At 44.4% G+C, this 24,781-nt stretch overlaps 1 protein-coding gene across 1 annotated transcript in view; it reads right to left on the bottom strand.

Moving 5' to 3' along the window:
* The window catches only part of CSMD2 (CUB and Sushi multiple domains 2), a 607,094-nt gene that overhangs the window by 213,083 nt on the left and 369,230 nt on the right, over positions 1-24,781 (bottom strand). The window contains exons 12-13 of the mRNA XM_039511298.1: positions 22,337-22,440; positions 16,598-16,710 (exon numbers count right to left, since the gene is read on the bottom strand). Coding sequence (XP_039367232.1) covers positions 16,598-16,710; positions 22,337-22,440 — 217 coding nt within the window. The remainder of the gene's footprint in view (positions 1-16,597; positions 16,711-22,336; positions 22,441-24,781) is intronic.

A 24,781-nucleotide genomic window follows, 5' to 3' on the forward strand; every position in this document is an offset into this window, starting at 1 on the left:
TCTGCATAGACTGTCTGAGTAGGTCCTTTAGGGTGGGGATTGTCTCTTTTCTATGTTTGCACAGCACCCTGCACATTGGGGACTCAGTCCTGATTGGGCACTACCATGATATGAACATTTAATCCTTGTCATAATAAGGAGGGTTGGAGGTTGTTCTGAGCAGAGCCTCACTGCATGATAGGGGCCTAAATCTCCGTCGCAGTGGAGGGAGATACCTACAAAATGCAAGTTGGACTGCTAAATTTGTGTCGCCATTCTCTCTCTGCATTACCGTATTCCATTTCAACATCAATTCCCCCATGCAGTTCTAAAGTAGACAGATGACACCTTCTCATGTGGAGATGTACAGGTAGCAAGAGATTAATTGTATTCTGACTTTGGGAAAATCGTGTACGCGATTTTCTGTTATATGCTTTCATACAGTTTCATTTCTAAAGAGTTCCTTCCCTCTCTATCGCTATTAGTGATGAGACTTTATTCCTTTAAAGCCTTCTTCAGTGCTTCAGCACTATTAATCTGTGTTGCATTCATCTCATCTTCCACTTTCTCTGGTTTTTATCTGCATCATCTGTGATCAGCCTCACTGTCTTTTCTCCCAGTTTTCAATTTCTAACACCAAATTGGAAACTTCTTTTATGACATTTCCCTTACAGAGGAAATCACATAAGCCAAGATTTGTATTAATCCATCTAATATTCCGATGTGATTTGAATATCAACAAGTTTCTCTTACTGTTCTATTGACTCTAGGCAACTTTAGATATATTTTCAACAGACGCCACGATGGAGCATCTGGTGTCTGTTATTGCATTTTATGTCATGCACTAAAAAGTCATCGTCGGGTAAAGGGGTCCAAAAATATGATCTAACATAATTTAATATTAATAGAAAAGTTTTCATGAAGTGTATTTCTTCTCTGCTTTTCAGTGACAACAGTTTGTTTGGATTTAAATATTGCCCTGCAGGCTTTTCAAATGCTGAGAAACAGAGTGAAACAGACTAGATACAACAATGAAATTGACCAGTTTATTGCTATTCGCCAAACAGAGCAAAGTGCGAGATCAATGGTGTAAATTATTAAAAGGAAATTCAACTTTTAAGAGTCTTACAGTTTTAATAATCGACAGGAAGGGCATTTCTTTAAAGCATAATGATTGCAACTAAACAGAAATGTGGGCAATGGTCTCCGCTGGAAAAGTCATAAGGCATTTATATTCATACACAAAGTTCTCGGTCAGTTAGTGCCGGCCACTTGTACAATATTTAAAACCCACACCACCACCAAACATACTGACTTGTGTGCGTGCACACTGCAGACCTCTGCTGGATCGAGTATCAGGACTGCTCAAATGCATGACATCAAGATACCTCCTAGTACCTGGATTATCTGTGGAGGAGAAGAGCTCTTAACCCTTCCCCAGCTAATGGCAAAAGCCTAGTTTAGCACAGCTAGTAAAGGCCTGTCTCCCGGGGTAGGAAGTCCCATGTTCTATCTTTGCTTTTAACCAGGAGTCCTGTGTCCATGGAATTGTTGCAACAGGCCAGAATCCACCATTCAAAGCATCATGCCTGAACTGTATGGGAAAGTCCAATGCAATGTAAGGAAAATGTTTACTTTTCCCATCCTAAATAGAGATTTCTTTCCCTGCTTGCTTTGCGGAGTTTCCAAAAAACTTTAGAAACGAGCAAATTCTCTCAAATGATACAGAACTTAGAGTAACTGCTACAAAACACACTCACATGTCTACGGAAGTTCTATTAATTTCCACCATTAGTTCAGCTGAGTAGGACTTTTCCACATGGTCCCACACACAGCTCTGACAGCCAACAGCCCATCCAAAGCTGCCAGTGGAATAGCTTCGTGTTGAGGTTTCCTCGTGCATGCAGACGATCAGAAATATTTTTCCATTTTTAGACTGCACCACACTCAGTGCTGAAGTTGTTAATAGAGGTCAATAGCAGGCAGTTAGAAAGAATAGAAAACAAAGGTGGAAGGGATTTTGTTAGCAATAAACCCTCCTCGAAATGTTCTGCAAACATCCATTAGGAAAGTCTGTGAGCTTGTAAAACTATATCTACAAATAGCTGATAGACAATACATGGCACCTAGAAAACAATCCATGCTGACCCACTTCCTTTTAAAAACTGGTAATGGAAAATGTCTGATACAGAGGAAGAACCTATTCATAGCTTAACAGGAAATAATGTAAAATATATAAATAAACCCGCACAGCAGTTAGGAACAAAACTAATGGGTACAAAAGGTGGATGTGCTACTTATATGATGCTGGGATGCCTGAGTTTTATTGAGTCTTCTGGAACTGCTACTTCAAATACAAATCCATTATTGCTGCTTATCAGTCATCGGGATTGAATGGGTCAGCTCTCTGGAGGCTCAGGCTTTATATCCAACACCAATACCGCACCCACTATACATATAGTAAATAAATGCACACACCCACACAATGAACACTTATGAATAGATATTCCACAGACTATAGAAAAACACATCCCTGCTCTCTGCAGCATACAGACATGCAGAGAAAGAGAGAGACACAATGCAGCGAAGGTTTGAGTGGCATGAGTTTAGATGGCCTCATGGCTCACCGGTGGAAACACAGCCCTCTTGACTCTCAGCACTGGGCTTTTAACCACAATACCATCCCTCCCTCCCTTTTGTTGTAACAGGTTATATCCAGTGATGAGCTGCCAGAATGTTAATAACTGGTTCCCTACTGGGTTTTCGGCGGCACTTCAGTGGCGGGTCCTTCAGTGCCACTGAAGACCTGGAGTGAGTGAATGACCTGCTGCTGAAGTGCCGCTGCCAACCCGGGAGGGAACCGGTTATTAAGCGCCGCCCGGTGAGTACAAGCCCGAGACCTCCCACCTTAACTGGCCCTACCCCCTACCCAACTCACCCCGCTCCCTGTCTTGACTGCCCTGACCTCATCCACCACCACCCTGAAAGACCCCCGTAACTCCCATACCTACCCAACCCCTCCTCCATTCCCCATCCCCTGACCGCCCCCCCAAAACCTTCGCCCCCTCCAACCGCTCCCTTCCCCTTATCCAACCCCTTCTCCCAGCCCCGGCCCAGCCCCCTTACCATACTGCTCAGGGCAGCGTGTATGGATGCCGTGCGGACCGCTGGAGCCCGCAGCCCCACCCCCAAAGCGGCAGGAGCTGCCGAGCTGCCCAGGAGCAGTCCAGAGTGCTGGCGCCAGGCTCTGTGAGAGGGGGGAAGGCGGGAAAGAGGCTGGGGGAGCCTCCCCAGGCAGGAGCTCAGGTGGGCCGAACAGGACGGAGTTTGCCCACCCCTTTAACAACCGGTTCTAAACCGGCTTCTAAATTCAACAACCAGTTCGCGTGAACCGGTGCGAACTGGCTCCAGCTCACCACGGGTTATACCCCAAACCCTGAAAGTTGGGCACCCCTCTTCAAATGCCTTCATTTACTGATCCCTCCTCCCAACTCACACTCTTACACGAAAGCCTCTTGCATGCACACCTCAACCATCCTAACATAATATGAACATGATCTTCTTAGGATTCATTAAATCCTATTAACTGCAGCACTGATATAAACATCTTTCATCAAGACATCTCTGAAAGCAATTTGCAAAGATTAAGGGCCAGATCCAGCCGAGCATTTAAGAACGAGCTTAACTTTTGTCATAGGATTATTCAGCAAAGGCGTCAAGCACCCTTGAAATCAAGCGCTTTGCTGCATTGGGACCTAAGTAATGAAGCTGCAGAGAACCCAGGCCTGATTCTCCCCCTCTGCACAACAGCATTTACTCTCACTAGCATACCTGTGGTAGGAGACACCGGCCTTCGAAATCCAATTAAAATGCCCATTTTAAAATCTCAGCTGGGTTATTTCTTTCAGTTTCCTTCTCTGGGTGAATGTGCTAAAACCACTCACCATGTTCCTTGCTGTTGTGGTTTGAACATCCTTGGGGCTATTCGGTGAAATGTACACCTCACTTCAGGGTATGTTCCACTGAATAACAATGTGTCCCTTTAAAACAGTCAGTTTGCACAGGGGAGGTGACGTACAAGCCCCGGGGGTGAAATTCTGACACTGCTGAAGTCAATGGAAGTTTTGCCAATGGACTTCAATAGGGCCAGGATTTCACCCCAGGTTGTTTGCTTTTTTGTAACCATCTCCAAATTTTCAGCTCTGGCATGGGAGGCACAGGGCACTAGGAACCCTAACCCAGCCATGGGGCTGCTGTCCGAGGTGCTGAGCAAGTCCACCTGCCACAGAAGTCAGGTCTCATCACTTTTGTCAAATCGTGCCACGATTAGAGCATGGGATACTCAGAATGAGAGAGGGAAAAGAGAGAAGTGCAGCCATACAAAGAAAGGAAGGAATAGCTTCTTTCTGACCTAGTGAAGGGAAAGAATGAAGTTCACACAGGCACCCCCCAAGAAGCTGATTAGAAGGTCTCTGAAAGCTTCTCACTCATTACTATTTGGGCAGAAAGACTTTCCTTCTGCATTACAGTATGAACCCCATGGGCCCGAATGGCTACACAGAGGGGGAGAGATTTAAGGGAGGGAGATGGCAGATTTAAGAACTGGAGTGGAAGGAAAGATTATTGCTCACACATCCTTTCCCATCTACAAGGCGTGTTCCTCATTGTAAGCATCATGCAAACAAACCAGCACACTTCTTCATGCCGAGAGCTGCTTGCAAAGTGGAACTGCTGTCCCAAAGGTACTTCTAACTTGTAACTAATTACTACTTGTAGTAGTGTTGTTACTAACACTCTTAGAATTAGCAACTACTACAAGCCACACGTCACACTTTTCATTTTCATACTTTTGAGAAATCAAAATATATAAGATAAGGTTAAAGACTGAACAAAATGAAATGAGAAAATCTAAACAAAACATTTCAACTTTAGCTAAACAAAATGCAAAAGTCAAAGTGAACCATTTCAAAACTTTTTTACAAATTTCATTGAAATCAACACCATATTGCAAAACATTTCAACTGGGCTGAAACAGCACTTTCTAACAAAAAAACTGTTCCACTGAACATTTTTCAACCAGCTCTACCTAGGCCATATGTAGCTTGGTGGGGGGGGGGGGAGAGGGGGAATTTGCATAATGGCACATAATGTGGTAAAAGGAAGCCTGGATTTTCAAAACTACTAATGACTGCAGGTATTTCAGCATCCAGTGGTCCAACCTGAGACATTGAAAAGGGACCTGATTTTCTGAGCATGGGTGGCAAGCAGACACCTTCTACGGTATCTCCAGTTTTGCTATAAAAATGGAGGTACCTAAAATTTACGTCACTGTTTTCTTAGAGCCCAATCTCAGGCCCCCATGGGAGCCTTTCCATTAACTTCAATGGGTAGTGGCAATTAGACCTTTAAAAGAGTGCTTAAGCATGGTGCAAAATAGTTAATTGCCTCAGCTGTCTAACCTCTTATACAGTGATGCGACTGCAGAAGTCCTTACGACTGGAAGAAGCTGCCCTCTGGAGAGAACTGCAGCATGATCCAGGATGCACAAGCTACAAGAAGCCTGTTTTTTTTTTGTTGGTTCCAGAAGTGGGGGGAAAATGCCAAGGGAAGAAACAAAACAAAAAAAGAAAACTCCCCTGCCCTTATATCTCCCCTCATACCCACTGTCTAGGCCAGAGCTCCCGGGCAAAAATAAAACCTGTATCCAGCAGGCCGTCACTCATTAAAATCCCTCCTGGCAGAATGTCAAATCACTCCAGCTTTTATGCTCGTCTCTAAAGGTAAGTAGGAGCCAGGTGACTCCGAATGCAGCTCAGGTCAGTGGCCCTGTAAGCTAAAAGCCTGAATGTGTGTGGGCTCAGCAGTCTCCAGCCCTCCTGCTTCATGACAAGAGTCAATTTGTTTAATGGAAATGGGGAGTGGGAAGAAGTAAACAGACTTCAATGCCAGGGAGACTGGGGGGCTTTCCTAGAATGTAGGACCAAATAACAAACAAATATTCACATCTAATCAATGGAGAGCGTGCAGGAAAAGAAACACACAATATGATGCATGGCCTCCTGCGGGAGCTGGCTTGTGCTAGCAGATCTGGCGTGGAATTCAAACAAGTAGTCAAGAAGCTGCCCTTGGACCCCTGGGTTTCCGTGCAGGGCCGGCTCCAGGGTTTTTGCAGCCCCAAGAGGTGGGGGAGGGAGCCCGCGATTGGCGGCACTTTGGTGGCAGGCCCTTCACTCCCAGAGGGACTGAGGGACCCACTGCCGAATTTCCGCCGAAGAGCCAGACGTGCTGCCCCTTCCCCTTGGCCACCCCAAGCACCTGCTTGCTGCGCCGGTGCCCGGAGCTGGCCTTGTTTCTGTGGCAGCTCCTTACACAACAAAGACTCAGATGCAAAACAGATCAATGGGCGTCTGTCTCTGTACAGCAATAGCAGCCACCAGAGCGACCGTTATAAGCCGGACCCCTGAATACAGGCGTAATGCATTTGTGCAATTCGTACAGGGGAACCGTCAGAGGGGAGGGGAAAAATTGATCATCTCTTGGGGCAGGTGGCCATTTGCACTGTGTGCATATGGATATCTGTCTCAGGTATTTATCTAGCCCCCATAACTTGTATCTGATCACCTCACAATCTTTAATGTTTTCATCCTCACTACAGCCCCGTGAGACAGGGCAGAGCTGTTATCCCATGTTACCGATGGGAAATAGAGGCCCCGAGAGACTACACAACTTGCCCCAGATCACACAAGAAGTCTGTGGCAGAGTAGAGAACTGAAGCTAGAACTTTCAGGTTAGTGACTTACCCACTGGACCAGCCTTCCTCCCCAAAGCCCCATGTTCACATTATGAGCCAGATTTTCAAGAGCGCTCAACTCCCATTCAAAAATGTAAAAAGGGCCACATTTTGAATACAAACTTTTAGCATCCATCAGTTCCCATTGTGACACTATTGTAGTAGGAGTGTGATTCTCCATTGCACCTTGCGCAGACCGTTGCAGCAGTGCAAAATGAGTGTCTCGTGCTCCCAAAGCAGAGTGGGAGTGTTTTGTACTCACTTCACACTGGTGCAAGTGGCATGACAAGGTGGAAGACAATGAACAATCAGGCTCTATATTAATTATGTTGTATTAGTGCACATGTACACACATCAATACATATTTGAGTGTTACATACAGAATAATTACATTCAAATAACATTCCTTAGATTCCAAACACAAACATTCAAAATTTAGGAAAATATTTTATAATTTGAAAGCTTTAAGCAATCTAAATATAGGGGTCACGATCAGCTCCCCCTACAATCTATGTGCATGTGTATAAACACTTGCATTTGCATAGTGATACATTCAGATTTGCATATTTACATACAGTGTATATGCATAGACAGAGGTAGGGAAATACAGAGAAACCCAGTGATCCAAACTGCTTGAGTCACATGGATTTGATTGAAATCCCCAGGAACTCGGTATGGAAGGAATCTTATGCCTTCAGTTCTGCAGAGCTCCTATATTTCTAAGCTCCATGGGGCTAAAGCTGAGCCCTAAAGCTAAGCTTCATCAGGGCTCTCCAGACCCAAGTGCTGAGTCAGCATTTAAATGATAGTAAATACCATTCATTTTTCATTCGCCAAACTCCCCCACTTGCAGCACACCATTAGCTGGAGAAAGAGGCCTCCGTCAGCCTCAGATCTGAAACCTAGTCTAAACCCCATCCAAATTCGGATCCAAACCCCACCTTTTCGGGGTTTGTGTATTCATCGGAGCTGAACCAACAAACTCTGGGAGTGTGAGTGTGCCCATTATTAGAACGTAGAGTATCTGGAAGGAAAGGATTATGCTGGTGGTCATAGGGGACACAGGCTCTGGCCAACCTCCACTTACACAACTCTGCCAATTTTGATCCACCAGATCTACAACTCTTGGGATCTGAAATTCAAGCAGTGTTTTGAGACTGTACATCACCAGGAATACAGATCCTGCAGCGGGTCTCTGCTGAACACAAACTGCAATGAACTCTGGCTCACTCTCTGGCAGCTCTACTGGGCCAACAGAAGACTCCATCTTTGTAGCAATATTAGGAGATATAAATTGAAAGACACACACAGAGCTTGATCCAAATCCCACTGAATTCAATAGAAAACCACCACACACTGAGTTTAATGGCTTTTGGATGAGGCCCACAGGGTACCGAGTAAGAAAATCACGTCCTTGTTAACAGTCACTTTCCCGACTTTACCAGCACTTCCATTAACTTCCCTAGCCTCAGTTCTACAGTCCATCATTTCTGATGACCACAATGCAGCCCACGCTAACACAGTGTGGACGCTTCATCCCTACGAGTGGTTAAACCACACACAGATATGCACAAGTCGGTCTTTTAGCTCAGGCAGTAGAGACCCATACTCTTGGATTCAGAGGTCTCAGGTTCAATCCATGTGCACGACCCAGCCAGGGTATTGTTACAAGCACAGTAAAAGGACACAGGGGAATATAACAGGTCTGTTGTGTTGGAGAGGGGTCAAATTTTGACCAACTCAGAATTCTTGCAAATACAGCACCAGTTAATGATATTAAAATTTGTTTATTCGCTTTTATGTAGTAATGTAAAGAAAGGCCCAGTGAAATGGGCACCAAGCTAGGAGCCAGGAAACCTGGCTTCTATTCCCCCTCTGCCACTTGACCTGCTGTGTGACCTTGGACAAGGCACTTCACCTCCCTTCCCCCTCTACCCTTGGCTATTTAGATTGTGAGCTCTCCGGGGCAAGGATAGTCTCTTAATTGCTTTTAAAATTAGAACCCAGGACTTAAACTGGCATCAGAAGCTGACTGGGAGCCAGTCGAGGGGCCTAAGCCCTGGAGAAGGCAGGAGCCACTTTCTGGAGCATCATCTTCACATTCAGCTTCAAATATAATGAATTACAGTAATTCTGTTGGTGGAGGTGAGAAATGCATAAACCATTCTGGCCAGATCCTCATGCTGGAGGAAGAGACATTACCTAGAAAGATGGCGGTGAAAAGACATTTTTGGAAACAGATCATATCTTAGCTTAGCAAGGAGTCAACAGGACCATGAAACCTGGAACCACTTTGATGAATGGGAGCTATAAGCCTTTGATGGAACTTCTTGGCCAGTTCTTCGAAGCAGTTCCACTTTTCAATGGGCATCACTTCACTCTTGCCTGGGTTCAGCTTGAGCCAGTGGTTTTTCATCCAAGAGCTAATTTCCTGTAGGCTTTCCGACATTTTAGTAGTAGTGGTTGTTGCATCGGTAGTGAATGAGAGATAGAGTTGAGTGTTATGGAAATTCACCCCACTGAAGACTTAAATTAGTGGAGATTAAACAAGACACTCATCTAGCGTAATGGTATCCAGCCAAGAAGGCTGATCATAAAGAATTATGAAGGGTGTATTTGACTGAGAGACCCTCCTTCACTAGGAATTTCCCCCCTTTTCCATCTGCAACTGGATTTCTTTAGATTTTAAACCACAAGAAGAAGCCAACAGACATTACTCAAGGGGATCTAGACAGACAGATTGCAATAAATGAAAAATGACATCCACACAGGGGACTTGAGTTATTGGGAAGGGATTGTGCAAAATGAGTCCACTCAGTGCTTCACAGAAAGCTCCGAGGGATTCCAGGCTGCAAAAACTTGTGAATCCAGATGTCTGATGGTTTGTGGGAATCCGCTGGATGAGATTAGACAGCCAAGCGCCCTGTGAATTTGAGTCTGGAAAAGAAAATATTGCGAACCAACATTGATAGCACATTTGAAAGACGCAACAAAAAATAATTAAAGGGCTGAGGCTCTCAAAATGATGTATTTTGGAAAGAAAAAAGATTATTAGTTTTGATTTACAGTTTCAGGATTACTGGGGAACTATCAATAGGGAATTCATTAACAATATTCTTAGCATTATTTCTAGCACCACTTTAAAGTATTGAAACTTAATGAGTTTCTAAAATCTCATTCCTCTCTCTTTCTAGGCGCCTATTCTATTCTAACTAGGTTCTTATACTCCACTCCTCACTGCAGTTTCTGGTTGCCTTCCAGCAACGCATTGAACAATGTGACCAACATCTCCATATACCTGTTCTCTCATCCTCTTCTTAGGCAGAGAAGCACTTGCAGGGAACTGCCATGTTTTGGTAGGGTTTTAGGTGGGGTTTTGCTGTTGTTTTGTTTTTAAATTGATATGTTTTTATGTTAGCGAAGGGCAGGTCAACCAAATGTGCCTTGGACTTGGAGAAGAAGATGATGAGGTTTCTGATGGTCACTTGATGCACCTCATCACCACTTCACAAACAGCGATTTATCCCCACAACGCCTCTGCCAGGTAGGGAATGATTCTTATCTCCATTTGGCAAATGGGGCACAAAAGGGTTCTCAGTGGGATTTTGGAGCACAAGTCCCAATGACACGGGGCTTCTGATACTAATTTCTTTAAGTGCCCTCAGCAAATTTACCCCAAACAGTTATGGGTGGCAGAGCTGGGAGTCGACCCCTGAGCCGTGAACCCCAGCTGAGTGCTTTACCCACAAGCCTCTCTTCCATCTCACCCTTAATGCTGGGGTTTAGTTTCCCCAGTTAACTTTTTCCTACTTTCACATTCTGGTTCTCATGCACTTCCTGGTAGCTCACTGGCATGTCTTTTTGTTCCCAGCTCCACAGGGATACACCTAAATTGGAAGGAAAACTTCTTTTCAATTACCTTTTTTAAAAAAAAAGGGAGGGGGGAGTTTCTGTTTGCTCATCTACCATGTCTCTGAACCACAAGTTTAAAACGACATTAGAAGGTCTGCTTTGCTAACTTTTCATGAAGCGCAAAGAGCCCGTTTCCAAGTGACAGTATGTGGGCCAAAGCCATCCCTCAGTTAGCACCTGATCCAGTTCTCACTGAAGGCAATGGCCAAGCTCCCATTGATCCAGCACAACAATACACAGAGCATTTGCAATGAACTTCAGTGGTAGCTGTAAATGCCTCGGGGCCTGGCTCCTCCCATTCTAAGGGAGGCATCACATTTTCACTCTGTGTTCTGCAGTGTCAGCTCATGCCAGTCTGCTTCAGCTTTCAACGTTCAGTGATGGTCAGCTGAGAGGCATTAATGGACACTGCAGATGGGGTTTGAAGTCTAGCCCTTCAAAGGGTATTGGAACAGGCAGGCAGCCCTTTCATACACCAAGTTCTCACGTAGGGATGTCATGGAGCAGGCTCCTAGGAGCACATGGTAGAACTCCACTTGCGAATTAAAGGACGAGTCAGAAGAGGACATGATTTCCTGCTACTCATGGAGTTTACTTCCTCTGTGGATACCGTCAAAGCATCCCTATCAGAGATGATTTCTCTTTGGAGCTCATAAAGAGTCTTCTGAGGAGCTATTACTCTGTCTTTGGGGTGCATGGGTGTGCACTAAATGTCAAAAGACCCTACGCTGGATAGAGGGACAGGAGGGAGAAGACGACATCCAAGACCCTCGGACAGGAGGGAGAAGACGACATCCAAGACCCTCTACAAGACCATACCCCATTTCACAAATAGAACACAGCACTGTGGCATCAATCAGCTCCATATCGTTTTCAGAGACAAAGGACGACTTTTCCAGCAAAGTGGAGCTTAATATACATTTCTCTGATAAACAGCAGGGCTGCCATCCTCGGTTATGGTCCCAAGAGAGCGTCTTTGATTCCAGGGGAAAAGAAAAGGCCGTGGTTCAGATGTTCAAACTTGTCTAGTGGATTCAGACACACAGTCTCCATTGCTATTGAAAGGCCAGCTGGTATAAATTTGCACAGCTTCATTGTAATCAATGGCATTACACCAATTTACACCAGCTGAGGATCTGGCCCAACATGCTGAACTAGGCAGCTTTGAAGTCAGCCTAGATTCACTGCCCTCCCTTACTGTGGGCGCATCTATCCCTAGGACATGGCTAAGAAAGGTGACTGGTTTTCAGGGAGCTCCTTCTTAAAACACTGGCGACATGTCGCTGCACTCAGCTTTCTCTCAGTCCTGAAACACATGTTTCAATACATCCTTAGGAGTAAGATTAGCGCAGGCATTTGAACACCGCCAACAAATGTTGTGTTACACTTCAAAGGTGCACTAAACCCAAGATATGCTAGGATATATAGCTAGTTAAACATACTACATAAGCAATACTCCGACTTCCTATTAGGCAAATTCTTCATCTTGACTTTATACGGATCCATTAACTGTGATTTCTTTCTTGCAATTAGGGAAGAGGGTGGCTGTAAAACTGGCAATGAAACTTGTTAGCAAGTTGTGTATAATTTCGTTTGTGTTTGCCAAGCACTAATTGCCTCTTACTTAGATGTTTTTTGCTTTGTCATTTGGCTCAAAGTATTTGCAAAATGACATGTATTTTATGCAACTGGCTGCTTAGGGGAAAGCCAAGCTATGGGATGGTTCCAGCACGGGCCTCGGGGACACCAGACAGAGGTGTATTCTGCGGCTCATGCACCGGTGCTTTTCAGCAAGACCAAAACCAAACTGCTGCCCTAAGACAAGGCAAAGTGCTTAGAAAAGGACCATTGGACACTAGTCAGCGAGTGGCTCTTCCCTTGTAAACCATGCAAGGGTGGATTACAGCTCAGAGACAGCTTGAGACAGGGGCCACGCATAGGAAGGCTCTCTGGCTTTAGGTTCACGCTGGTATCTAGTGAGTTTAGGCTACGATGCACACATGATGAGTCAGACTATGGGGTAAGGAACTAACTTGAACTCCGCTCATGCATCTGTCTAACACTTGGGCAGAGATGACATCTCCATGCTAACCACCCCAAATAGGTTAATTCGGGCTAGTAGCCAACAGGACCTATTAGCAGGTAACCTTGCCACAATGAACAGCTCTGAGAAGGTGGCTTCAGTCTCTTCTAAGTGAGGTGCAGTTATAGAGAATGTGCATCTTTCACTTAGGTGGGAGGGGCATGAGGTTCACACTTGGCTACTTTGTAGGGGCACATTAGCCTGGGACTTCCTGGCTCCTAGTGCCCAGGGGTCTCTTGGTCAAGCAGCCTTTTCCATCCTGAAGAGGAAGGTGCATTCACGCTGATGATAGGACGTTTGTCACCTCCTCCTGCAAAGCCACAGTGCTCACCTTTCTCCTCTCACTGGTTCTGGGGAGTAAATGAAGTAGCAAAGTATCAAAAACTATGGGAAACCGTGGCAAGTGACTCACCACTGGAGTGAGCACCCAGGTAAAGGTGCAGGGAGCCGGGGGAGGAGAAGCACCAGCAGGATTTGTTACAGAATATATTAGAACTGCGTGACCAGCACTGCAGCCCCAATCCTGAGAGGCAAGGGTCACCCTAACCCTAGCCAGAGGTCAAGCAGCAGGTGCTCAACACTGCTTTGGATCAAGCCATCTGTAACATTTAAGCAGGTCACAGGCAATAACTGAACCTAGGAGTAAAGACGGGTTCATTATAAAATTTCAGAGGGAAAGGACCTATTAGATGAGACAGTGTCTCCTCTACCAGTGCAGGATGGTCTCTACAATACGTACTTATGATCTTTATTTCCCAAGTAATGGGGGTAGTACCACTTCTCTTGGGAAGCTATTCCAATGGCTAAGGTCTCACCATTATAACGTTGATGTTCAGCCTCTATTTTCCTGTGCTTGGCTTAGTAACATTATTCCTTGTACCTCTCTTTGCAAACATGATGTTGACATCCTGTAAATATTCGTAAACCACCGTGCCCCATCCTGTTAAGGCATTGCTCAACCAAGCCAGACGTACTGATATTTAGCTCTATTAGGTTTTCTTGTCTGTCAAGCCCCTTCATGCTCTCATACATCATAGAATATCAGGGTTGGAAGGGACCTCAAGAGGTATCTAGTCCAACCCCCTGCTCAACGCAGGACCAATCACCAACTAAATCATCCCAGCCGGGTTTTGTGAAGCCTGACCTTAAAAGCCTTTAAGGAAGGAGATTCCACCTCCTCCCTAGGTAACCCATTGCAGTGCTTCATCACCCTTCTAGTGAAAAAGTTTTTCCTAATATCCAACCTAGACCTCCCCCATTGCAACTTGAGACCATTACTCCTTGTTCTGTCATCTGGTACCACTGAGAACAGTCTTGATCCACTCTCTGTGGAACCCCCTTTCAGATAGTTGAAAGCAGCTATCAAATCCCCCCTCATTCTTCTCTTCTGCAGACTAAATAATCCCAGTTCCCTCAGCCTCTCCTCATAAATCATGTATTCCAGCCCCCTAATCTTTTTTTTTTCTCCCTCAGCAGGACTCTTTCCAATTTTTCCACATCCTTCTTGTAGTATGGGGCCCAAAACTGGACACAGTTCCCCAGATGAGACCTCACCAATGTCGAATAGAGGGGAATGATCACTTCCCTCGATCTGCTGGCAATGCCCCTAGTTATACAGCCCAAAATGCCATTAGCCTTCTTGGCAACAAGGGCACACTGTTGACTCATATCCAGCTTCTCGCCCACTGTACCCCTAGGTCCTTTTCTGCAGAACTGCTGCCTAGCCACTCGGTCCCTAGTCTGTAGCAGTGCATGGGATTCTTCCGTCCTAAGTGCAGGACCCTGCGCTTGTCCTTGTTGAACCTCAGCAGATTTCTTTAGGCCCAAACAAAACTGGACTACCACAATCAGCAATCCTACCAGAAGCAGCTCTCAGCCTGAAAGCAATACGACAATTTCACCACTCCCTGAAAATCCCTAGGCAAACATTTTCAAAGGTGGGTGAATCGACTATAAAAGTTCCAGACACTTAAAAACTTCTACTGCAGTTAATGGCAGCAGCATGCGGTCAGCACCTCTTAAAATCACGTCTCTAGGGTCCTAGATATGGGTTTTTGTGTCTGGTTTTAGGTACCACATTTTAGTGTTGGCCCCAGTTTAATAGGGAACTGAAATGGTTTTAACCAACAGGATTTAGAAAGAGAGTAATCAAGATGTCTGGTCTACAGTGAAAAGAGCTTTTAAAAAAGTTAAAATGAAATTTGTTTAACTACTTCCACCTGAGTTCCAGTCTTGACACATCTGCAGTTCTGCACTGCTAATGCCCAGAACAGAGAGTGGCATTCATAGACTCATAGACTTTAAGGTCAAAGGGACCATCATGAACATCTAGTCTGACCTCCTGCACATCACAGGCCACAGAACCCCCCACCCCACTCACTCCTGTAATAGACCCTCTAACATTCCTTGCACTGCTTGAGGATATCAGACTACTAGAGAGAGACGTCAGGGCCAAAGTTTGCAAGAGACCCAAGTGATTTTGGGTGCTCAACTTGAGACGTGTTAAAAAGACTGATTTTCAATAAATGCTTTGCACCTGCTCTCTGAAGGTCAGGTCCCCTGAAAAGCCATCTCAGATTGGGCACCCAGAAATAGAAGCAGCCAAAGTAACCAGTCACTTTTGAAAATCTCTGAGGTGTTTTTAAGGTAAGAGAGGAAAGAACTGACTTCAGACAAGTTGGGAGAAGAATGCAAACACTTGTGACCACTATAAAGATACAAAATCCTGGATTTTTATTTATTCAAGGCTGGGGTTTTTTAAGAAATCTAAGGGAATTCAGCATTCCAATCCCAATGAATTTCAATAGTCTACTTTGAAAATCCCAGGCTTCATTCTTACCTTTCCTTTTCACACCTTGCTTAGATCATTACAGTTTAAAGATGTTTATTCTGAAAATTCCCTAGGCACTATTGATGAGATTGATTACTTACACTTCACACAAGGAAACCAGGCTGGTTATTTTCACTCCCACTTGTTTTCTGAAATGTACACGATCACTGCTATAGTGTTTGCACTCCCATCAAAGCAAGGGAAATGCTCAAGAAAACCTACCCTGACCATTTTCATGGAAACAAAATATTATGAAATGTTTTCTATTCATATTGGACCAAATCCCTATTTAAAAGAGGGCTGCAGGTGCTTTGCATCTGTGGGAATCTGACAATCTCCTTCCTCCACTTTTTTTGTTTATAGCTGATATTCTTTGACATTGTTTTAAAAAACCCTAAACTTTTCAATTTCCTTGTAAAAAAGTTACTGTCTGATATCCATGTTATTCAGATGTGAAAAAAATAAAACAAAAAACAAGGCAACAAAAATAGAACCTTCAAAGAAAACAAGAACTAAAATTACAAGAAGGAAGCCAATATTTTCCCAGTGCTGAATTATGCTGCATAAGATCATTAAAGAGAAAAGCCCTCAGAACTCTTACAGCTTGCAAGACAAGATATGTGACAGCTATGACTCACAGGATAATCTCCTGCTTATTTGGAATTTAGTCTATCGTACGTTTTCCATTTTTCTTGGTACGTCTCCCTTTGTAATATGAAGCACATTAACATATTCAAATACACCATGCTCCCTGTATAGAGTCAGTCATTCAAAGCCCAGATCACAGCCCACTAGCACCTGGTGTCAGGAATGTATCACACTCTAAGGTGCTTTAAAAATAAATATTCAAAAGCTCTGAGTCAGAATCCTCCAAGTGCAATGCCCACCATGGAGCTGTCAAAACTGCAGCGGGATTACATGTCCTGAGATGACAAGATCCACACGGGACCACATCCCTGCTTCTTCCGAGGCAAGCAAATGCCAAGAACTGAACATAGATTACCTTCATAGGTTGCTTTGAATCCTAGTAAGTTGCGGACGCTGTCTGTCTGGAAGAGGAGCCACATCTGGTGATTTGTGCTGACAATCAGATCAGGAACCGTCGTACCTGTCAAACTGTCAAAAAAAAAATAATGCTTATTTCCCCTACAGGGATATTTGGCTTGCTGTCCATTTCAAAGACCACATACCCCCTTTTCTGTGGGGTAGACAATAACTTGCATCAGTGCTCTCAAATCTCACTTAAAAAACAAACAACAAAACAACTGAGCAAATTTTAGTGCTTACTAAAAGTAAAATATTGATACATCTTCCAGGATCCAGGCTTAGAGTTTGTTTGTGGTCCCCGTGAAAACTTTCCCACATCTTTCTCTGAATCCCAACCCACAGCACTGCTCCTTTTCCCTGGGCCAGTGCTAAACTGACTAGCAACAGAAAATGATAACGGGGGCAAGGTTTGCAATGGTTTATTTTTCCTCTCTGAAGGGCAGTAAGAAACAAATGTATCAGAAGACAATGAGGTCTAGTGGTTAGGGCACTGGTCTCTTAATCAGGAGACTTGGGTTTTGCTCTGCCTGTGACCTTAGCAAACCACTTAGGCCTTGTCTACACTGCAGGCGGCATAGCTATGACACTGTGGCTACGCCGGCATAACCCCGCGGTGTCGATGCAGCCTACAACAGAAGGTTTTTTCCATCACTGTAGAACAGCACCTCCCTGAGCGAAGCATCCTTCCATCAACCTATTACATCTATTCCGGGGGTTAGGCCAACATAGCTACGCTGCTCATGAGTGCGCATTTTTCATATCCCTGAGCATTGCAGCTATGTCTGCTAAAATTGCAGACCAGGCCCTAATCTCTTTCCTTTCCCACCTGCTTTCCAGTTAGACTGTAAGTTCTTCAGGGCAAGAGTCAAGCTCTCACTAAGGGTCTGCACAGCACCACGCTCAGGGGAGCCCTGATCTCAGTTGAACCATTCAGGCAATATTGTAAAGTGAATAACGGCAACTGAAACAGGACGCAAAACCTGCAGGTGAGGGAAGCAGGTGACAGAGACATCTTCATTGCCCGCCCCCGCCACTACTTATAAAGCAAAAATGTAGACAAATATTAGAAATTTAATTTAATCGCATTTCATGCAGCACTTCTCTGCTGACAGGAAAGTTTTCACGGGGACCACAAACAACCTGCAGACAAGCACAAACGCTAGTGCCTCTGCTGATCCTCCACGAACCCTTGATGATGCCATGATGCCACACCCTAGGGAAGCAGTAGAGTGTTGTTTAAGTAAGGCTCACCCTGGAAAGATATTCTCAGGAGAGCTGAACCAGCAACCCATTAGAGAAATGCCACAACAGATCCATGTTCGTGAGCTACATAGGTCCTCTTATCTAGCCACCGGGACTATTCACCTTATCTTTGTTCAACACACACAGATTTGATAATGGAGTAGGGGTGTGGATCATAAAAGTGAGGAATTCACTTTGTTTAGGGGCAGGAATTGACTTTTTAAGTTGCCTGGCTTACAGGTGGTGGTTTATATTAAATAGTACTGCTGCAGCTAAAGTATTATTTGTGATGTATTTTTAAATCATGTTATTCATGTATTTTTAAATCCAGTGCTTACAATGGATGAGTAGGTCACTTTTCATAACAATTGCATAACCGTACACACACACGCACACACACACACTTGCTATATGTCCTGAATCATCCACAGATCCAGCAATAGCAGCGCCTGAAAACGTTCCTGATTAAATTGATCCCAGAGTTTGTGAGGCAAAATTATTGTAAAACAGCACTGCATGGGAGCGACCACAGTGGCCGTGCACCGACAGCACCAATTCCTCTTTGGGGTTTTTGAAAGAGGCAGCTACAGGAAGGGAGATGGAGGACTGACAGAGAGGAAAAGATCATTGCCTCAAGATTTCACACACGCTTTCAAACTCCACCTTCCCGAAGACAGTCAGGCTGAGATGTTCACAGTTGAGGGAAGGTTTTGGGTGCCCAATTCCAATTAACGTTAATGGACACGGGGCAGCTGAACCCCCAAAATCTCAGGCTAAGAGTCTCCATCTCACCTGAAGGACACGGATGTCGTACTCGGCTGCAAGAAAGGAGAGTGACAACCACCAAGCTCCCACAGCTCAGTTTGGCACTCCGATAGTTTACCATTCTGCACCATTAAAGTCATTCAGAATTTGTCTCTTGGTTTCAGTGGATGCAGGATTCAGCTCCCAACAAGCAGACGAGAACTGGTTAAGACTAGTGACAGAAGCAAGGCTGGTGGTGGGTTCAGAATCAGACTCCAGCTCTCTCAGCCAGTAGCTGTAGCCAGCGGGTATGCATGCCATGAAGGTTTCATTGAATCTGCACAAGAGCTGGGCGAATGCTGCAGGATGTCACCCCCCAAATATTCATTCACTTCTGCTGCCTGTGTGCTCCTTTTGCACCCGCTCTCACTAGTGAGTTTCAGCTCGCACTCTGGGATTGAAAATTTACTCCCTGGACGTCTTTGCACCATTCACTTGATGGTAAGAGTTACACTCATCCAGGCAGGAAACAGAAATAAGGTTGTGTGACTTGTGCAAACAATCACGGCTAAGCAACAGCGATTCCAAATTTGCAGTAGCAAGGTGCTGAGTATCTAATATTAAAAAATGTGGACCGATTAAGCACTAAGATTAAATCTGGGATGATCTTGATAATAATACCATTGCCTGGCTCTTACATAGTGCTTTTCATCAGCACATCTCAAAGCGCTTCATAAAGTAGGGTCAGTGTCATCACCCCCCTTTTACAAATAGGGAAACTGAGGCACGGAGAGGGGAAGTGACTTGCCCAAGGTCACCCAGCAGGCCAGTGGCAGAGCCAGAAACAGAACCCAGGTCTTCTGAGTCCCCACATAGTACTCTATCCACTAGATCACACTGATTCCATCTGTTCATGGACATCCCACAACACGAAAATGAGGGACTATCCATTGACTAAATTATTTATTACAGTCTATTTCCTCTGCTCTAATTTCCATGGTCAGACCAATCAGCTGTGAAATGTTCTGCGACACTTTAATTACAAGTACTTTCACAAGTCATACTTCAGAGTTATATACACCGCGGGTGAGAAACGTTGACTCAAATGTCACTGGAGTTCACACTATGCTGAGCAGAGACAGTGCAAGAGAAGGAGAGAAGGCAGAGAGAAATTCCAGAGGAAAAAGAGTGAAAAATTAAGCAAAATGAAATCAGAGAGGCAGGCAGGCAGGCAGACTGTGGCAAAATGAGAAGAGAAAAAAAATCTAATATAATCTCATATAATAAGAAATAGGTTATATACAGTAAATAGGGCAACCACTTATGCCAGCCAGGATTTTGGACAGTTATTCTACCCATAATGCATGGCACACATTTTCTTTAGCTATAATATATCTACATAAAGAGGAAGGTGAGCCTAGGCCCCCAGAGAACTTGACTCAGTTCCCAGGTCTCAAATACTCTTTGCAATCTTGGGAAGGTTATAATATGGAGATGATAATCCTTCCTTGCCTCTGCACATGAACTAAAAAAAAACAAAAAACCAGAGTAAAAGAAGTTTACAAAACCTCACACTCAGTGAGGTTCGCCAGTCCCAAATGGTCAGTAGTTATCTTCTCCATGTCAGAGATAGGAAAAGGATGCAACAAAAAAGGTTAAAGGTCAGACTTGCAGAAGAGGTCAGTACCCATTCCGGCTCCTCAGGGTAGAGCTGCACTGCAATGGGATGTATAACGGCAGGTGGGTAGGCGTACCCAGGCCAGCTTTCATTTAGCAAGCACAGCTAAAAATATCAGTGAACACAAGGTGAAGCGGGCTTCAGCATGGGCTGTAGAAGGCTGCCCATAACCTTGGGTACACGCTGCCATTCCCAACCTACGTCAGGGTCCATGCTGCAGAGTTCTCACGGCTATTTGTAGCCTGCTAACTATATTAAAGCTAAAGTTCCCAGTCACAGCCTGCTTCTCTCCACCTAGCTACACACAACTGCACTGCATTCTGCTTCAGTGTATCAGACGGTTAAAGCTACGGCTCCTTCCACATACTGGATCTGGATTTGAACTGATGTCCTTTTCAGCAATTGGTGCTCCCACTCATCCCCTGTCCTTCAGGCTGTGGAGGGGAGATGGGACCTACTGGAATGAGATCAGAGGCCAACCCTCAGAAATTGGTAGATCGGAGACTGGGGCGTCCAGGCCTTATTTTCTCTTTCAGGTTTGTCCCATCCTGCTTGATATTTAAGGCAACTCGACTTATCTCCATCTTGCAGAAGGGGAGTCAAAGCCTGCTGTGGAGTTATTTATTCCCAGGTGTACGCACAGTTTTAACCAGATAATCCACAAAGTATGGAGTAGAGAGAGACCCCCATGGACAACGGAGACCTTTCACCACTATGTACACTTATTCCCCTAAGTCCAAATTCTGAGGTCCCTTCTCAGTTTTTACTGAGTCCACCCGAACACACACAGTGACCTCAGTGAGCGTTTTGCCTGATTAAGGACCCCAAGAAGTGATGCTTAGTTTGTAAGCTCTTTGGGGCAGGGCATGTCTCGCACTCGCTGAGTTTGCAAAGCTCCATGTTTACATGCACTTTGCACAGGTAAAAACAACTGCACACGATGCGCAGCAAATCAGGCATGATCCACTTTCAATTCCTGCTTGTTTAGCATTTGCTCTTGCATTGGATATCTGACCCCATGCATTCCACTTTCTAGCTACCGTTAGTCTTTCTTGCTTTTCTCAGGCAGCCTCACACAAATAATTCAGATATGCCTTCAGCTTAAAGCAAAACCGTCTCTCCAGTTACTATACAGGAGCTCTGTAATGGCGTTAACATCCTCATAAGTCAGCCCTATCATGAAGTATTTATTTCCAGGCAGTTAGCATAACGCCATTCACCATGGGTTGAATGATCATTTACTATCAAAAGTTGTAGTCCAACTTTACTTTAGCATGGCAGGAGTGGCCTAGGTTATTGGATGGACCAAAGTCTTTCCTTGGCAATTGAGCAGAATTCCTTAGCCATCAATGTGACCTTTGCATGCAGAACAAAGATGGAATGTAGCCCTATAAGCAAAAGGATGCCTCACAATGTTTTATCTACTGAGATAACTGCGACTGCATATTACATCTGTAAAGGAACTGATATCAATTCAGTGGACCAGATTCTCTGTTGCCTTGGGCCTTGTGTCATCATTTACACCAGTGCAAAATGAGCATAAAATGCTATCAGCTCAAAATGGTAATGATTTACATGCACTTTGCACAGGTAAAACAATTGCACGAGATGCAGAGCAATTCAGAATCAAGTGTCATCTGTTTTCAATTCCTGCTTCTTCAGTATTTGCTCTTGCACTAGATTTCTGGCCCCATACATTCAGCTTCCGAGCTATTGCTAGTCTCTCTCATTCTTTTCTCTTCTGTCAAGTGTCCAGACACAGAGACATCACAGAAGGATGGAAGCAGCTGGATGAGGGAACAAAGATTATGAGGGCTGCCATGGATGGACCTGAAGATAAGGTGACTAGGAAGGAAATACAAGGCTCCAGCAAGAACATTCCTTTCATTCTCTACTGCAGACCATGACATAAAACATTCACTGGCTTCTAGCAAACAGGCCCTGGACCCTCCAGAATCCAAACCCCTACAGTAAATATCCTGATGCAAAAGGCGTGTACTGATTTGCACAGTGCTAAAAGAAACTACTTACACATAGAGCACAGTTTTCTGGTCTCCAGCCTGCCCTCCATCACCCACTGTCAGCGTGTCGTATCCTCTTTCCAAGTCAAATTCTTCAAAGGTGAGTTTGATAACCTAGCAAAGATACAGCATGTTAATATGAATCAACCACGGAGTCTGCAACTCCTCTTGTTTATTTGTGTGTGTGTCTATCGAGGAGCAATTTATAGGTGCATTAAATCTTCTGGACAGTGGAGATGGTGTCTGGTCTCACTTTTTATTGCATTGTGGCATTTCTCCCCAGACGCACACAGCTATTACTGAAATCATCGTTCAGATTTCTCTGCCGTGTCTATCGATTTTCCCTATGCATTTACTGATACAGAGACACGCCCGTTGAACTTACAGCACAGGGGTTATATTCGCTCTGCAGGTTGGTCACTATTACCATTCGATTTTCTTTGCAAATTGGGGATTTGGCCCTGGGTGATGGATTTGAATGCAAGTGTAAGTGACATTTATCAGTCAACACAGTGCAGGCATCTTTAAAGCAGCCTGGGGCCCTAGGCTAGTCAATTTGGTGGTGCTTGTGTACTCAGGAGGTTTCCTCCCTGGCTTTAGTGGCTGCTGTTTTTCCCTCTGCTTGAGACATCACTGCATTGGTTACACTGGTGGCAGCTCCCCATCTCAGAGCAATGGTTTCAGGCTCTCTGCAGACTCAGATGTCACTGCATTCGTTTACAGTTGGTTCAAATGTTCAGATTTTTTTTCCACATAAACAGTGGATGGGATTTTTCAAAGCACCTGTGTGATTTAGGAGCACAAGTCCCACTGAAAGTCAAAGAGAATTGTGCTCTAAAGTCACTTAGATGCTTTTGAAAGTTCCACTCATTTTAAAAAAAATGAATGTTTCAGTCTGAAACTGGGGCCTGGGGCCACAGGCATTGCCCTACTGTGACTAGACCTTAATTCTGCCCTGGGCAAGCTCTGTAACCTGATGCTAATAGTGGCCTGCTTTGCAGAGGGAATCAACGGGAGCAGTACTTCTCAAAGGCTCCCAATTCAGGAAAGTACGTACGCGTGTATTTAAACGCATCCTTATTCAGAGAAGCACTTATGCATGTGCCTATATGAAACATACCTTCCTGTGATACTCACAACACCTTGGGGTTATCAAATATGAATTTATTAAATCTAATCTGTTTTTCAACTATTTACGACAGGGGCCCCCAACGCGGTGCCCGCGGGTGCTATGGCGCCCACTGGGGCATCTAAGTGCGCCTGCGTACTGGCCGACGGACGAGCATCCGCCGAAATGCAGCTGATTTTCAGCAGCGACGCCTCTGGATGCTGCTGCTTGTCGGCGACATTTTGGTGGATGCTCGTCCGCCACCACGGTCCTCCGTGGCTCATCATCTGGCGCCTGCCAGACAAAAAAGATTGGGGATCATTGATTTATGATATTTACTTAATTTTGCAATTCAGATTAGAAATAATCTAAAATCATAAAGACAGGGACATGGTCACCCCAAATGTCTGCACAACACCACACAAGCATTATGCCAGTAAATAAATAATTTCATCCGGATTGGGACAGGGGAGTTAGGTATGAGATCGTCAGCTGGTGTAAACTGACAAAGTTCCATTGACACCATTGGGGTTACACTAATTTACACCAGTTGAGGAACGTTGCCCATAGTCAATTCTCTATGGGAAGTTATTAGGCATTGAAGCCAACGTAGTTCCATCAAGTTTCATCGACTGAGTATCTGACCCTAGGTTGGTCAATTTCACATTCTGACTCCCGGCAGTTTCACTGTCATGCACTAGACTAGCCTGTTATCAAAGATGAGGGTGGAATGTTTAAACCACGTTGTCACTGAAATTTAAAATAAAATTCTATTAGATGTGTCTATTCATATTGGATTGTGGGTAAATAATAATTATTTAAGTATGTAAAGATCAATTATATTTGGAAGCATCTCTCCAAAGGGACACCACTGGCATTAAAAGAAAACAAACAGATGTCTGTCTAAACATTTTTCATCTACTCTACTTAAAAGCAGCATTTAAGGTTCCAATCATGCCAGGACTTAAGCACATGCATAACTTTAAGCACACGAGTAAGCCCACTGAATTCAAAATGAACACAGATTTCAATGGCAATTAAATTAAGTGGTGCTACCCCCATGCTTAAAATTACATGAGTGCGCCTGTATTTGTGGAACCGGGGCCTAAGATTACTATAATTGCAGTAGACAAGAGAAAAGTGTGTGACTCTTTTTTTTCACATTTGACAGCACTTTGTTAAAACTCATTTCATTGTATTTCCTGTTTTCCTTCATGTTATGTGGGTCTTTCACACAGCAGCAGGGAGAGGAAAACATTTTAAAAATACAGAAAAAAATGTGAGTGCAAAATCACAATTATTGGTGCAAGGGAAGATGTAGCATCTTAAGCCACTTCTAATTTTATT

Source organism: Mauremys reevesii, linkage group 23 (genome assembly GCF_016161935.1).
Source record: "Mauremys reevesii isolate NIE-2019 linkage group 23, ASM1616193v1, whole genome shotgun sequence".
Lineage (NCBI taxonomy): Eukaryota > Metazoa > Chordata > Testudines > Geoemydidae > Mauremys > Mauremys reevesii.